The following is a 17,605-nucleotide window of genomic DNA, read 5'->3' on the forward strand; positions in this document are numbered from 1 at the left end:
TAACCTTACTGATACATTAATCCTATGAGAGAATTTACTTTTCTTTAAATACTATTTTTGTTACAGCTAACCTCCTAATTTGACCAGAAATTTCAGCTATCAGTCTTTTGCTTCTACATTGCAAAATGCTTGTTTGTCTTCATGAGCCAGTGAGCAAGATAACAGAGTTTGTAAGGCACTGTTTTTATGCTACACAAATATTTCCGTTCTGAGTAAATTATCAGTGATAATTTTGTTCATAATTATAATTTTGGAAGAGGCTAAAAAAAGCATATCATTAAGTAGGAAAAATAGTTAAAATATGCATAAAGCTATGTGAACAGTTAGGTCAGGATTTACTTATTGTGGATATAATTTGATTAGGGGTTCTTTTTTGTGTCATTTAGGGCAGGCATTTGTTTTGTGTGTTTGCTTTAGAGAAGGAAATTTGTAACTTTGGATATGAGAGAGTGAGTGAGGAGGGGAATGGATTAGTCAAACATATTCCCTCCAAGCTTTTAAGAACATGCCCAACAAACAGCTGTTAAAACACTATTTGATCTTCTACTTTTAAATGAAGACAAAAGACCCTGGAAAATCTGATACAGATGTCATTATAATTCAAGAGAGAGCAAAAACAGAAAAGAGGGGATGATTAATTTTAAAAGGAGGAACACTGAGTACTATAGTATTTATATCATCATGGTAATGATGTCTTCTCTGAAAATTAACCATTATATAATGTAGATTGTAGGTCTGTACAGGAAAACTCTTACACAAATGTAAAAGAGGTACTGATTTATTATCTAAAAGTTATCCATATTTTCATTTTTTTTGAAATTATACTTGCATGAACATCAGTCAAACTGGTAGCCAATGTGGAGTCTAAGCTGAATCAGGGATATGTTTATCACTATATAGCACAGAATTGTTTATACTTTTTATATTACTTTTCAGTTTTCCCTTAACAGGCCATGGATACCACCCTGGAGGGAAGAATTTGGCTGTTTATAAGGGAAATATTATTTTATATGCAAAATTGTATTGTTAATCTAGTATGCTACTAGGGAGTTTTATTGAGAAACAGCTAATTGTTTTTTCCCCTTCCAAGGCAAACACCATGATTTTGAAAGTCTATACAAGCCTTTGGCTCTTATTCTTGGTCAATTCTGTGTGGACTCGAACTGTGAGACAAGTTTATGATGATCTGGATCCTGGCCACTGGTCTCACTATACTTCTGAGTGTCCACAGGAGTGTTTTTGTCCTCCTAGTTTCCCCAATGCATTATACTGTGATAACAAAGGACTTAAAGAAATACCTCCAATTCCAGCCAGAATTTGGTACCTCTATCTTCAAAACAATCAAATTGAAACCATTTCAGAAAAGCCTTTTGCGAATGCCACTCATCTGAGATGGATAAATCTGAACAAGAATAAAATCACAAACAGTGGGATTGAGAATGGTGTGCTGAGCAAGCTGAAAAGGCTGCTTTACTTATTCCTTGAAGATAATGAGTTGGAAGAGGTGCCTGCTCCATTACCGGTGGGTCTGGAACAGCTAAGACTAGCTAGAAACAAAATCTCTAAAATCCCAGAAGGAGTCTTCAGCCATTTGGAAAACCTTACTATGTTAGACCTGCACCAGAACAGTTTGTTGGACAGCGCTCTTCAAAGTGACACCTTCCAAGGACTCAACAACCTCATGCAGCTCAACATAGCAAAAAATTCACTCAAGAAAATGCCTTTAAGCATTCCAGCTAATACACTGCAGCTCTTTTTGGACAACAACTCCATCGAAGTCATACCAGAAAACTACTTCAGTGCAATACCCAAAGTGACTTTCCTTAGGCTGAACTACAATAAACTATCTGATGATGGTATCCCTCCAAATGGGTTTAATGTTTCATCTATTCTAGACCTACAGCTGTCTCACAATCAGCTCACTAAAATTCCACCAATCAATGCTCATCTTGAGCACCTTCATCTTGATCACAACAAAATCAAAAGTAAGTGTGTATTACCAGCGTGAAACCCTTCAAAATCATCTCCATTTTAAATGTCTACTTCACAGTAAAAATGGTCTTTGAGATAAAGTGATTAAAATCATAGAATCATTGAATATTTTGGGAAGGAAGGGACTTCTAGAGGTCCCTTTATTCCAACCCTCCTGCAATAAGCAGGGACATTTGATGAGGTTTCTCAGAGCCCTGTCCAGCCTGACTTTGAAATTTGCCAGGCATGGGGCATCCACCACCTCTCTGAGCAAAATGTTTTGTGTTTTATGGATTTCACAGCATATATGTTCTATTAAGATTTATGTCCTCAAAAGTTTTCCATTTTGTGTAAATGAGACAAGGTTTTGTACCCAAGGCAACAGAAGCCTTCTGGTTTTAAGATTCATTTCCAGGACTGTTTCCAAATTCATCCAGGTAGAGAGGGGGTGTGGTAGTTAGGGACATTACATACTCTATATAATGAAAGTATCTAATCAGTAAGTACTTCATTTCATGCCAAAAGTCAAAATAAAAATGATGACTTTTTATTCACCACTGCATGGAAAGAAGCCAAGTTTCTATATTTATCTTCTCATCATGATGATTTAATTGAATACATGGTCCTTTACCACTTTTTTGTGCCACTGTAGTCCAAAAATATACTAAAAATAATGGTTTGGCTTTTGCACAAAACAAGGATCTATGACATGAAGATACTTCTTGATAATTTATATTTATTCATTGCATTTGGCAAAAGAAAAATGTGAAATCATATAAATTAATAAAAAATATGTATAAGTGGCACATATTTTAGTGGCCTGAAAGAATTCTATGTGTTAATTAGAGTTAAAGCTTATGACAGATGTTGTTTCTGAACATATTTCATTGCCCCCTGGTTACTAAGAGATTTATTTTAATTGCTTCACTGCAAGGCCTCAGGTGCAGACTTTATTCTCTCACTTCAAGTGGACACAAAATTGAAATCAATGGAATGTAGCCTGTCCAGTTTAAGAACAGTTTTGTGTCTAGGTAGTATTTAAAGAATTGTCCAGTCCTCTTCCTTCCCTGAAAAAGTTTGACAAAGCTTAAGACCATGAAAATTAAATTTTGTAGTATGTACAAAATCAAATCTTATGTTCCAATGACACATAACCTGTGAACTGAATCATGATGTTTTTCCACAAATCTTGTATTCCTTAGTGCCTTTACCACTTTTCAAAAATCATTGTCAACTTAAGCACAAGTTGGCTTGTGGCTGACTTTAGCCAAAAAAAGAAAAAAAGAAGGAAATTATTAGTAACTGAATATAAAATATTTGCAACCTGGTACCTTAAAAGAAACTTGGGTATCATGCAAGGATATTTTACCACATAGAATAATTGTTCAAGAAGTAAAGGATAATGACATAGTCTCCATGAGACTTTGCTCTGATAGATAATATCTTAAAGGGCCTTTAGGATGGCAAACAAAGAATGTAATTCGATCAGGCCAGAGTAGTAAGAGCTGACACTAATTCTGCAGATTGGTTTCATCTTCTTTAACCCAGATCAATCACTATTTTAAGATAATCAATGTGAAAGGCTTGAAAGAAAAATAGCGGTAAAGTCCTGACCTAGTTCCTTCACAAAAGAGTCCTGCTGAAGGTTTACTTTTATGTGTGCAGTATGAGCCCTTTTTATAACATTAATTCTCAGGTATTCCTTCAAATCACTGCTTTATTTTCTATTGGTGACTCATAGTTACACTGTTGTCATTGCAAGAGTTCAGACATCAGCATTTCTATGTAAATACCATTTGACTATGTTTTATTATATGCTATTTTGTAATATCAATTCCTCATATAAGTGCATGGCCTTATTTCTCCAGAGACCATTTATGAAGATACAAGGTCTTCTTCTGAAGCCCAGGAAAGCCAATGATAGCCTCATCATTTGTCTCAGTGGAACAAGAATTTCACCTACAATCCCTTCCCTAAGGATCACAATACACAGAGGGAAAAAAACATTCCAGTTTTAGAAGTAAAATCAAAATAAATCCAAAACTAATTATGGCTCCAACAGATTTGTAACACATTTGATCTATGGCATTTTAAAACACACGTGCCCACATATTTACCTGAGACATACACTTGTGAGGCTCTGGGGAATTTTTAAATAATGGAAAAGAGAATGTTAAAGTAAGCAAAGAGAAGGTATGAAATGATGTAATAAGTGAGCAAGGGTCAGCAGGTGGTATTATTACAGTGCTATCAAAGGACAAATTAAAGGGAGTAAACAGTAAGTTCCTCTGGAAGAACACCAGGAGGACAAGATAGATACTGTTAGCTAATATTATACCACATTTAGAGAAAGAGAGAAATCCCTGGGCCATGTATCTAAATTTTTTTCCCAAATTGTAAGTTTTACTGGGAAAAGATCTGCATTTCTTCAGCAGACATACAGCATTAGCCATTAATGAGAACTTTGGCAGTTTTCCCGTACAGCAGCTCTAGGTTTCATGTTTAAATATTCAAGGACATAACAATTCTGTTAACAAGTGAAATATTCAAGGACATAACAATTCTGTTAACAAGTGGTGGAATTCATCTTCTTTGAATGAACTATCCTATATTTTTTAATCTAATTTGTGGTAGTCATACAGACCTCCTACTCCATGGAAAGGGACGCACAATTGTATAGGGAAATTCATCCCATCTAAAGGAGCTGTCTGTCCCCTTTTGGAAATGTTCATCTCTCTCTGAATTTATACAGAGAGTCTAAATGGTTTACTTAGGCTGACACAACTTCTACATGGATCATGGCGAGGTGAATTGTACCTCTGGAAGGAACAACCTCTTCCTCCTACTTAAACAAAATTCAGCCATATATCCATGAAGAGTATTGAAAGAGAGAAAAAAATAGAGAGGCTTTTACTCCCCTGATGGTTTGAGTAGGATTTACTGTTTATGGGAAGAGACCAATAAAACCCAAACCAGTTCATACCACACATCATCAGGAAATAACTTCTTCCTAGGTGGCCTGTGGTTAGATAACTGCTGCCTCACTTCAAGCCTGAAGTAATTAACTCAGTGAAAATGAGTGCAGTGAGATAGATTTTAGTCAGAGAAGACAGACATTTAGGATACACTTGAAGCCATCTTGTCTCTATGAACAGTAGTGCTGATCAAACAAAGCAGATATTTTCTGCTAGATAGTGTTGATTCACCAAAAAACTTTAAATAGCTGCCTTCTTAATGAAAATTCTTAAGCTTTCTGTGTTGTAAATTCACACATAAAGATAAGCTGTAGCTTGTTTCTTCCAAAAATACCAAAAGCTTTGCCAACATTAATCAACTTTCACAAGATAAACAACCACAATTTGCTATCACGGATATAACAAAAGCTTCGGGCCTTGGCCAACTGGATGTATTTATCTAGTTTCCATGACAAAGACAGAGTCCACTTCCAAGATGTTGCAAACGTCTGGGCAGTTTTTCAAAATAGAGTGGAGGGAAAACAAAAAAAAAAAGTTATGGAAAAAAAAGTTTAAAAAAGTTATGTTGTTATTTTTACTTCATAACATTTCTCTGATTTTGGAGATTGTAGTCAGAATATTTGTGCATGGCATCATTACTAAATATAAAGGAAGAATTTTTTTTCCTATCTCTTTGTTAGTAAAGAAATTTGTTTACAAAATCTGTTACATACACGTTCTCCAGTCACTTTTTTTTTTCAGTTAGTCTGGGGCCAAGATCTTCAAGCAGTTAGATCAATCAAAGAATATCATAATTTGGTTGAAGGAATTTGAAATCTCTGATAAACAAACAACACTTCAGTGTTTTCTAGAGGCTATTTTGAAGCTGCCTGATTACTTAACAACTAAAACAAAAATATAACAAGTATTTTAGCCAAGTGACAGTGCAGAGGTAACCTAGAGGAGATAAAAAGCCCAAGCTACTCAATACTTCAGAATATGGGTAATGATTGAAGCCATGGTTTCAAATTTTATCTGTACAGAAACAAATTATGCATGATGTATGTAGAATTTTGAGGAGTTGTTAGGAAGAAAAATATCTCATTGCACAAGTTATAGTCTTGCAATTAGAACCAAATCCACTTAATAATGTCAGAGAATAGAAAAGTACAGATGTTAAAAATTAAAAACACTATACAAAAAGTTCCTTTGATTCAATAGTGCTATTGTTTTGAATGCAAGATCTTCATTAGGGAATATTATCAACCTAAAATTAATGTACTGTCACTGAAATAAGATGTTCAAAACCCCTCAGAAGTAATCTTGCCTTGCTCACTCAGAATGTAAGAGCTATTTCTCAATCCTTACCACGTAGTTGTATAACTTAGTATCCCATTTGTCCAAGGATAAATTTGCATCTAATGGCCTTTTTTCATCATTGCACCACAGTAAATATGTAATTCACTGATCCAGATCACATTATATTGCTTGTTTTCAATCAAAAAGCATTTAAATGGAAACAAAAGCAACAGTCTCCCATGCTAACGTCAGTGGAAGTTTACTTTATTTGTGTCCCGGCTGAATTTTATCTTCACAAACTTTTCCCATGAAAATAATCTAACATGTTGATCTACACTTTCAGGTGTCAATGGTACTCAGATGTGCCCAGTTTCCATTGCCCTAGAAGAAGATTATGGTTATTATGGCAACATCCCTCGCCTCCGATACCTTCGTCTGGATGGAAATGAAATTCAGCCTCCAATCCCACTGGACGTCATGATCTGCTTCCGACTACTTCAAGCTGTTGTCATATAAAGATATTGCAGTGTCACTCTTGTACCGTGAGAGTGTTAAGATACAAGTTTTGCTGGAATGAAACTTGTTCTAACCCAAATCAAGAAGTAACAGCTTTATTTGACTTTAATTTTTTTCTTTGCTTCTATCTTTTCTACAACTGAAAAGGCTGTTCTTTCAGAAGGGATTTTGTATGGACCTGAAACATGTGCTTAACACCTTATCCTATAAATTCATAACATGAATATATTGAAAAATCATTGGTGTAAGATCCCAAATATTCCAAAGAAAATCGTTACTTACTCCATCTTTCTTGTCAAATGTGACAATGCCTACCCTGCTAACATAATTCCTATAGACAAGTTAGGTGTCCTCATTTTGTTATGTAGTAACTAACACAATGAATTTGGGTGCACTTGGCCAAATACTTATGCCAATGAAATCATGAGCTGCATGATTACTAGTTATCAAAACTGCCACTGACATTTCAGATAGTGACTTGTGGTGAACAACCACTTAACATGCAAATAACGCATAAATTGCTGTCATCCTTTGAAGATTAATACTTTTAAGGTGAAAAATACATGAGGCTTAGCATCCAAAGCAGCATGCTGAATATATATCATTGTAGGGACTCATTCAGTGAATTTCAGAATTGGAATAAACTGATCCAACTCAAATCCAGGGATAAGAGAACATGAGATGTAATCTTGTTCTCTCAAAGTACCAGTTTTCTGCTATTTTATTCTATTTCTAGTCTGGACACAATTTCTTTCTGCAACTTTGGAATCATCATTGAGTATCTGGTTAATTTGAGTTTGCAGAGAGATACAACCAAGAATAGGAATGATTACATATTTCATGGACAAGGTACTTAATAAAAATTTGAATGGCTAGTTAATGAAATGGTGACGAAGAGAAAATTAAGAAATTCAGAGACACATCCCCTCCCAATTATTTGCTGAACTAGGAAAGCACTTGCATAGGGACTGCATCATTTAAGCAAATACATTCAATTCAGAGCAATATTCAGCTATCTGCTAACTCACACACATGCACACAATAATACTGGATTTTAGAGAAGTCCAGATTATTAGAACACAATACATTAACAATTCACTAACAAGGGAGATATCAAAAGGTAACTTTTAATGAATTATGGCTAATTTTATCAAATCTAGTTGATTTTTTTTTCTATTTTATTATATTGGCTTTCAATAAATGACTTGAATATTAGAGTCAACTATTCATTGACAGAGTATGACTTTATTATTTCTGCTAGCCAGCACAACTGACTATCCATCAGCCATTGTTTTAGTCTTCTTGCATTTCTAGATGGAAGCAATTAGTTGCATCTATTGTTAATGTTTTAAGACTGGCCTCAGTAGCAAGCATTTAAAGACTATGCACATGGTATAATTTTGCTTTGCTGTATTTTCTTGAAAGTAGATTTTTGAAAGTGTTGAGAACTGTAATTTCTGACAATCAATCCTTTTTATCGGAAAGTCAGGCCCTATTCTGATCCAGAGAACTTGTGGAAATAACATAGTATAGAAACCCAGAATAGGAATAACCCACTCAGAAATCTGATCATTAAACCATTTATTTTTGCTGTTCTTTTTATGTCATTGCTGAGAAACTCCTGTCCTTCTAACAAAAGTATTTTCTGTACATCTGTGTTCGCCCTATATGAAAAAATACAGATTTAAAAAGTCTTTACAAAATGTATGCATGTTTAGTTATGTTCTTTACTCAATAATAGCATAGTAATTTATTTTTGGAAAAATAATTATGTGACAATACTACTAATTAAATTATAAAAATAATTATGTTCTTGTACTTGGAAATTAATTTCTACTTAAAACAAAGAACAAATACAGGTACTTCAAAGTGAATATTCACAGGCATATATGCACTTATTAATCTTATTTACAGTTCTAATTGTACAGAAAGGATCTTGAAGTTCCAGTAAAAAATTACTCTTTTAGGTACCATATACACATTGAAGAAAAGACTAAACCTTCCCAAAGAAATGTTAAGCTTAAATATGTCAAAGGTTGATATATAAAATCATAAAGGGATACTAGAGCATCAAGGCATTCCATTTGCTGGATAGGGGCATTATGTGATGGAATCAAGAGCACAAGATGTGATGAAATAAATTTTAACAGTTATTTTCACCAGTTGTACTTCTATTTTTCCAATGCAGTGCAATGTGGAAATTCTTATAAATCAGTCCTTCAAAAGCCAGTTCTATCCTGTGCAACAATTCTAGAACACATGCAGATTGATGCTCAAGATTTGTTTCTGTCAAATCCCAGTTAATCTGAGTGAAGTGAAAATTCGTGATACATCCTTGCATGAACTTCTGTTTGGCTGAAGAGCTGCTGCTGCCCAGTGCTCTATATTCTACAACTTGGGTGCAATGCACTGATTCCATGTCTGGAAATTACTTAATAAAGAGAAAATCTTAAGTATTCTCACTTAGGCTAATTTGTTCCATCTTGATGCTCTCTCCCATAGCCACTCTGTGAAGCAGAATAACAAACAGTTATGTTGCTGCAGTGACCTTCACAAAATAAATCAATGCTGATTGGGGGTTAAGCTTCTTTACTGCATGTACGTGGCCATTTGCAATAGTTTTCATATTCTTAAATGTCCTGGGAAAGTTGGTGAAATTTCCTTTCAGACTACAATAGCAGGCCTAAATTGCATTATTGTGTGGTACTAAACAATGTAGGCTTTCAGCCACTACACAGTCAGTTCATTCATTGTGCCAGAAGACTATAAAGGAATATGTAAAATCCATTGTCTTTTTGCTAATATTGAGACCCAGTAATATAATGCAAAAAGCATCACTGTGCTTGAAATTCTGATGTTAATTCTTCCTAATCCAAGATTCCTCTAAGACTTCCCACAGATATTTCCTGGTCAGAAACAATTGTGTTCTTTTCCTCTGAAAGAAGGGAGGAACACCTCTCAGCTGTCTTGTCTGAAAGTGCAGTGGGCATCATAGAACAGTCATTTGCTTCCCTTACTTGTCAGAACACATTGCAATCAGTTTTGAATTGAATAGCATGGAAACAAAGACATTTACAAGCATGACAAGCTGAGAAAAGTTCACCATAAGTGTACTGCAGCCATGGTCCATCACTAATCAAACCACAAACATCCAGTGTTTTTTGCAGAAATCCATCTTACATATTAGGTAATTTTGAAATTAAGGTTGTTAACACAGATGTGCTATCACCTCAGCCAGGGTACAGACAGTTGCCCTGTAAAGAAAAGTATTAAAGCAAAGTGAGAGACTCAAGAACTGAAAAATACCCAGATGTTTCTGCCATGTCTGCCAGCATGATTGGAGGCTGGGATGGATCTATCTAAAAGGCTGTGGGGTTTTATAACACAGTTGGCTCTGCAGGAAAAAAAGTCCTTTTCAGATGCTGCCAGCATAGTTAAAAATTTAGCCACATGTGTGATTCTCCGTGCTCCATACTGTTCTCTGGCATTTTCTGTTTCTCTCTTAAGAGTCCAGTGTGCTACCACTATTCTTCAACATTCTGAGGGAAAAACACCACCATAACAATCATGCATAGATGCCAGTGACCACAGCAGCCTGTATGACAACTCAACACAAACACTGAGGTAAAAATTCAGAAGACAACTAGAAAAATAATATGCATTTTTGCAACTACTAACTCCAGCACATATTGTGTGTCATTGGAGGGATTTCCAGTGACCCTTGCTGCACCCAAATGGTTTCCAATGTTTGCTACAAGTAGTTGTTGTTCACTTTTCCAGCCTAGAAAAACTATTTGCTGATATCAAATTGCAGCTATTTTAATTACCTACTGGGAATCAGGTTACTGTAACATCTACATTTCTGTGTTGATTGTTAAAGAGCTAATATCTTCTGCCAAGCATGGCTGAGAATCCTTGGTGCTGTTAAAGTCAGCAAGTTAATGTCTTTCTCTTGACTGAAAGTCGCTTCCATAACTGCATTTTTTTCCCCAGACTTGCTTGCCCATTTAAACATGAGAGGCTCTATAGGGCACCATATTGTGTGTAGTGATACCCAGGAATAGCAATAACAACTTCAAGTCAAGTGTATGAAACCATATCCACAATTCACATCATGTTTTGCCCTAGCTAACTTACTATCTCACCCATTAGTGGAAATGATACTGTTTCTAAGCCCTGTGCTTGCTCTAGCAGTGCTAGTGCTAGCAAATCTACACTTTAATGAATTCAAAATCTTTCCCAAAACAGTTTTTTCTTATACTCCCTGCTCTGCTGCCAACAGCCTGTATATTCTTCTTACTGGTTTTGTCTTGATTTCAGTAGCAGTGGGATGAGTCCAGAGGGATGTCACTAAGTTGATCAGAAGGCTGGAACATCTCTCCTGTGAAGGCAGAGAGGGCTGTGGCTGTTCAGCCTGCAGAAGAGAAGGCTTCAGAGAAGTTGTAGGTGCCCTATGCTTGGAAGTGTTCAAGGCCACGTTGGATGAGGCTCTGAGCAACCTGGTGTAGTGGAAGGTTCCATGCCTATGACAGAGCTCTTGGAATTAGATGATCCTAAAGGTCTGTTCAAGTCTCAATCACTTTATGATTCTACATCTATTTGACCAAACTATCTGCCCATCAGCTTTATTTAATTTCTTCTGTGTTTTTTAGCTTAGGCATCATTATGCATGTGGTGTTAATGTTTGTTGTGATATCCTGCCCTTTCCTGGTACTTCAGCTCCACTTGGAATTCCAAAGGGAAAGGATTGCCCTGACTGCACACAACCATGGCAGCAGAACAGCCCCACTGCTCCCAGTGCTCACACCTCCCACGGTGAATCTGTGCAGACCCAGGCTGGTGCTGCCTTGTAGGTAGAGTATATCTGGAAATCTATTTCCAAGACTATGTCTCCCCACTCCCTTTTTTCTAGGAAAATTCATGAAGAAACTAGAATCACATCTTCCACAAAGAAAAGCTGTTCTTAATTAGGGACTGGGGCAATGAAAATGACATTTGGACTCAGTAGCTCTCAGTCAATGTAGGTTTTTTCCAATAATTTTTATTCATTATAATGGTTTATAACCATTCTTATGAAATCTTAGTGGATTCAGAAAAAAAAAAAAAAAAAGCAAATATTTTCAACCAGAGGAAAGGAAAGGAAAAAAATAATAATGTTCATGTTTCTTACTTAATATTCTTGTTTCTAGGATGTCCATGCAGCATGATGTGCCCTTCACCAGTTACTGAAATCCTTGAATTTTTCTGAAATCATGCTCCCACTGCTAGGAAGCTACCTATTTTGAGGATGGTAATCTCCTTGTGATGCTCTACTTTGTTACAGGGCTTCAAATAATCACCGATTCTCTCCCCTGGCAGTGAGGATAGGCTTCATGGCATTATAGGATCTAGGCTCAAAACCCTGTCTGAATCAGAAGCAGATTTAAGTGGAGCGCATATTTTTTTTTTTTTTTCTCTGAGGAGGCTGTTTTCAGCACCAGACTAGAGGTTCACGGTCTTTTGTGAATCCTAAGATTTGTTCCTTTCAACGACTGGAACTGCTTCTAATGAAGAAGACTGATAGCAAGCCTTTTCAACTCTGCTTAGCAGCAGAATAGAAGTGAGTTACACTTAAAATTTGCCAGAAACAAGGTGTCCAAATTCCCTTCCTCTCAATTGCTGACCAATTTGGGAACAGAAAGCTGTGCATGAAAATTTTCTCTAAAACTCTCACTGGTTTGGATCTTTTAAAAAGTTAACTATTTATGTGTTTACTTTTGTTTAGTGCAAGTTCTTTAACATTAAATTTAAAATACCACACATGAATATATTTTTCATTTTTATATGAAGAAGAAGACTAAAATAATTAATTCCTCCTCAAATAAATATAAATAATTTTACATTGGATTGACCATCAAATAAACAAACAATCAGAAAAGGAAATTATATGTTCTCAAGCTGAAATTTCCATGCTTTTCTCTTTTTCTCCATTGTTCTTTGTTTACATCTGCACTGTGTCTGGGATCAGTGTAGCATAATTAGTAGGTATTGAGGAACATTGAGAATTATTTCAGCTGCAGTATTATCCATGCTTCTGATTTTCCTCAAAACATTAAGATTTATGCCTGTATTTCCCTACTTTTGAAAACCCTGCACTACAGCACCCATTTTTTTTTTTTATTCAGGAAAAAAGTTGCTCCCAGAGATTCAAGGCTTTCTGTGGTGTCTGCTTTCCACATGTTTAGACATCCTCTGCTTACCTCCCAACACTCAGGTGGTTTTATTTCCTGCTGGTTTAATACTATCTCCATACTGGGATTTTTCCCAGTGTTAGCACTGTAAGGATGGAGAGAGATAAGTCCTGTTGCTGGTGGCTGCTTGTGGCCTGGGTCATCTGGCCTTGGGGAGGGAATTACAGCCAGGGTCTCTTGAGGAGCTGAAGCAAATAACCAGCAGCTCAGCTCATGAAGGCACTGAATTATGTGGTAGGAATCAATGCAAAAATGGGTTCAACAGCTCATTGAAGTCTATTTCACCACAAACATACAGAGCAGAAAATAATCCACAGTGATGAAGCAGTTGGAGCAAATTGTCAAACTTAAAAGTATTTGTACAGGTCTTTGCAAACCTACCATGAAGCCTGGGCAGTTTGGTGCTATGGCATAAACCCAGAGGGACTTCAGAGAGAAGAAACAGTGGAAAGCTGTGAATGCAGAAATGGAAACACTTTTATCCCCTCTAACTGCCTCTTCTAATTGCACTGGCTGAATTAACACTCACAAAGTTTTCTAATAATGTGTAAGGATTTGTCTCTTGTTTACCTTCTCACAGGTAAACAGTAGGCTGTCAATAGGGTTGGTTTGAAACATTTTTTTTTTCTATACTGATCACTGAGATTGGGTCTAAACAGTCATCAGGCAACATTTCTAGATCTTCAGACACTGTTTAAAACATACCAGTTTAGGAAGAGCCCAGCAGTCATATGTATTGCTGAAAGATCATGTAAACATTTAACTTGTTTAAAACAACTCAGGAAACTAAAAAGAATGCCTCTCCTTTGAAAGCTGCTATTGTTTACAGAGAGAATATACTAAGTACTTCTACAGTTTGCATTAAGTTTTCATTATTTCAGAGGAATTCATGTGCCTTATTTAAAAGAAAATAAACTTAGATCAAGCATATCTTGTCATTACTGGACAATTTGAAATGTTTTAGATAAACTTTTCTGTGTTGATCTGCTAGAAGACATATTTTATATGGAATGTTTGCCTCCCATTGAAGTGCAAACATTTAATATTTCTAAATTTTCCTCCTCTGTATGTATGTAGTGATATATATAAAAATTTTAAGATTCTGTTCAAATTTAACAAAATACCTGAGGTACTGGGAATTACTGGAGCTATTGACTCCAGTTAACTTCCTTGTTGGGAATATAAATTCCTATTCTTTCAAGACCCTTAGCCCTCAGACTGATAACTTTTGATGTCTAACTTGTCTAAAGATGAGCTGAATATTCTGAAGCCTTGTCCGTTTTACAGCTGAAATGCTGAAATAAAATTAGATAGTTTGTACAGCCCTGGACCAGGATTAGGTGAGACTTCCTCCTCTGCATCACAAAATCACAGAGTTATTTTGTCAGTTATAGAACCAGGAGGAGACAAAAACTGTGATGAAGAGGAAGTGATGTGAAACGAACAAATAAGAAATCAGTTAACAGATCACAGTCAAAATAGCTGTGGATGGCATTCTTTACTTAGAAATGTATATTAACTTTAGCCCTATAGGTGGCCTTTTTCCACCTGTAAAAAAGTGCCCTTTCACAGTATTGTAATTGTAGAAAAACTGCCTTTTAGGGGGAAATCTTAGACATCTCAAATATATGTGCAGGAGCCTTAGTTGTTACCACTTTTACTCAGTACTTCCAGATATAGGAAAAGGCTCTTGTGGTCCATGCCTGAAAAAGTAACAAAACATCTTTATCCTTCATTTTTTATGTAACCAATATAACCACACCTTGATAAGGAAGAAGAAAAAAAGAAGTCAAATACTAGAAGAGAGAAAATGAAAGACATGAAAAGGATGACTAGGAAGGAAAGAGGAAAAACTTGTGATGAGAGGATAAAAGAGGAAGAAGCAAGGACATTTGGAAAAGAAGGAAGCTTGAGAGCATTACTGGGCATCCCTTTCCATGAGAGTAAAAGAATGGGCAAGCAGACACAGGATACTCATGTACTTTTAGGGAGAAAAATTGGGAGTTGGAAATCTTGGATAGTATCAGTCTACAAAGGTGTTTATTGTCTGAGATTTATAATCCTTCAGCCTGGTCTAGAGTTTGGGAACTGACATGACTGCAACAACTAAGAGTAAGTGTTCAATATCTGTAATGCTGACTAAAACACTGATAAACACATGGTCCAAACACAAAGGAAGTGTGCAGATGTGTGAATAACGCCCATGAGCTTTCTTCAGATCATGCATTGCTGTATTCTGTGTATTTCATGCTCTTTTTCATGCCTTTTAGAATGAATTCCAAAAGGAATATGGTAATAGGCCACAACCATCAATTTCATTAGTTGGAAACCACATGAAGAGGTAATATCAGCAATGTCAGAGGCAAATTAGCTTTGGCAGCTTCTCAGGTTTAGTCTTCATCCTGTAAAACATATGCTTCTCCATTTTTTATCAGCTTATATACTTAGTTTTATCAGCTGACATATCAGACACTGTCAGATGTAAGATCCAAGGTCTATGAATTTTCAGAGGCATGTTTACTTGTTGGGCTTTACAGAAGTGCTATGGTCCCCTAAATACTTTCAGATGCTGAATCATAGCTCAGATGTAGTACAAGATCAAAAGCAAAGTTTTGCTTCTTGCTGGCCTCCATTTCACATCATGAAATGTCCTATTTTTGTCTAGTAATACTGGAAACAAATTGTCTATGCTGAAGCAGAAAAGTCAATATTTGATGGCTATAGAAAAAATGTTTAAAGAAATTCAAAGAACTGTCCAAACACTGCTTAATATAAAATCTTTGGTCATCTAAATGGGATGGCTTTGTAAAGTCATCTTACTCCTGATGAGAAAGCCACTAAATACTTAATGTTGATTGATTTGGACCAAATTTAAATTTAAATTGATATTTCAGGATATCAGAAATCCAACTTGATTTTTTTTTTCACTGAAGAACAGGTTACCAGTCAAGATAAACACTTTTCAGTTGGTTTTTTTTAAAGGCAAATAAATGTCTGATCTTACGTCCTCTGGGGTCCAGGAATGCAAAAGTGAATTTCTTACAATACAGATAGATTGGGTTACATTGTTCCCAAATGGATTCTGGTTAACAATTTGACAGTGAGAACAGCAGCACTGTTTTGAAATAGCCACGACAGCAATAGCAACCAAATTCAGCTGTTCCTTCATTCGCGACAATTAAGTCAGTGCAGCAGCCATTCCCAGACAGGGAGAGTGATCTTATGGGTTTCTATTAAAAAAACTAAGGGAGACAGAAGGGCTAAAAGGTAAACTGCAAATTTCCCTAAGCTCTTTTTTACCTCAATCATATATAGGACATTAAAAAAAAGGTATCAGTTTTGAAAGTGAATTTCAAAGGAAAGGGAAAGCTGAGAAGAAAATACTCAACCACTCTCCCACCAAATCCCTGTACTCACAGAATTGCTTTTTTGGCTCAACCTTAGCACAACATATTTTTATTTCAATACAAAATCTAATTAGGGAATAAAATGTTGGTTTGGATCATACATTCCCTCTCCACAGTGACTCATCCTTTTGCCAGAATTCCACAGTGGCAAGGTTGTTCTTTGTGTCAATAGCTCCCAACTGAGTGATACATATGCTCATTTCAGGATGATTTTTTCCAACTAAATATGTGCAGCACACAAAAGAAACATACTACAAGCACGTAAAAGACACAGGATAGAGGAAGAGGCACAAGAGTGAATAAAAGATACCACGAAATGAAGACTTTTATGCAACTGGTTTCAGTTAGAGGAAAATGAAGCTTTTAACCATAATCAATGCTTCAAGCTATTCTGGAAATAATCCAAGAGAAATGAAATGAGAATGAGGTACATTAAAGCTTCTGGGTTTGCAAAAGTAACAGCTGTGTCTAGAGAAGCTGGACAAGAGGACTTCTTATTAAAATATGTCTGTTTTAATAGTATTCTTAATTCAAGCATACATCTCAATCCATTAAAACAAAGAAAAGAAAACAGGGTAGGGACACAGGACAAACACCATATGATCTTCAATAAACAGCCTTATAATCAAACACCGTGTAATTATTTCAGGAATTGAATGCCAAAAATATGTTGTGATTCCATGAAATGTACCCTTAAGGATTTGTGAAAAAGAATAGATATTCTAGGATCTGTGCCCATTTATCCCTTTTTGTTCCACATGAAAGAAATTATATTAAATCAACTGAATATCTGGAAAGAATTAAATCATCATCTCTCATTGGCAAACCTAAAGGAAAAATTCAGAAGAAAGCACAGTTTTATATAATGAAAGTTCTCATGTTTCATGGAGTAAAAGGGAAAAAACTAACTGCCAAAGGGAAAGTTTTTGTTGCCTTTGGTTATTCTTCTCAGACTATATATTATGGAATTCTCCTCTGCTCCCTTTATTATCTTTATTCAATGATATAAAATTCCAGACATAATGAAATGAAACCATTTCAAATGCTCTTGCATTAAGTCCTTCAGGAACAAAATTTCTCTGCAGCAGCTGATACAGTGACAGTCACTGGCACTGCAGAGTAGCAACCAAAGCGGAGTGGTCCCCTCAGCAGGATTCTTTTTAATGATAGACATGTCTGACTTACTAAATCCCCTTGAATTCTATTTAAAGTAGCACATGGACCAAAA

General features: G+C 35.9%; 1 protein-coding gene across 1 annotated transcript; it reads left to right on the forward strand.

Annotated features, from left to right (window-relative positions):
- The first annotated feature begins 1,099 nt into the window (after nt 1-1,099).
- Nucleotides 1,100-6,740, forward strand: KERA (keratocan). The gene is made up of 2 exons (XM_058023230.1): nt 1,100-1,985; nt 6,568-6,740. Exons 1-2 carry the CDS (start codon nt 1,100-1,102, stop codon nt 6,738-6,740), a joined length of 1,059 nt encoding a protein of 352 aa, XP_057879213.1.
- The last annotated feature ends 10,865 nt before the right edge of the window (nt 6,741-17,605 follow it).

The sequence above is a fragment of the Melospiza georgiana genome, chromosome 4 (genome assembly GCF_028018845.1).
Source record: "Melospiza georgiana isolate bMelGeo1 chromosome 4, bMelGeo1.pri, whole genome shotgun sequence".
Taxonomy (NCBI): domain Eukaryota; kingdom Metazoa; phylum Chordata; class Aves; order Passeriformes; family Passerellidae; genus Melospiza; species Melospiza georgiana.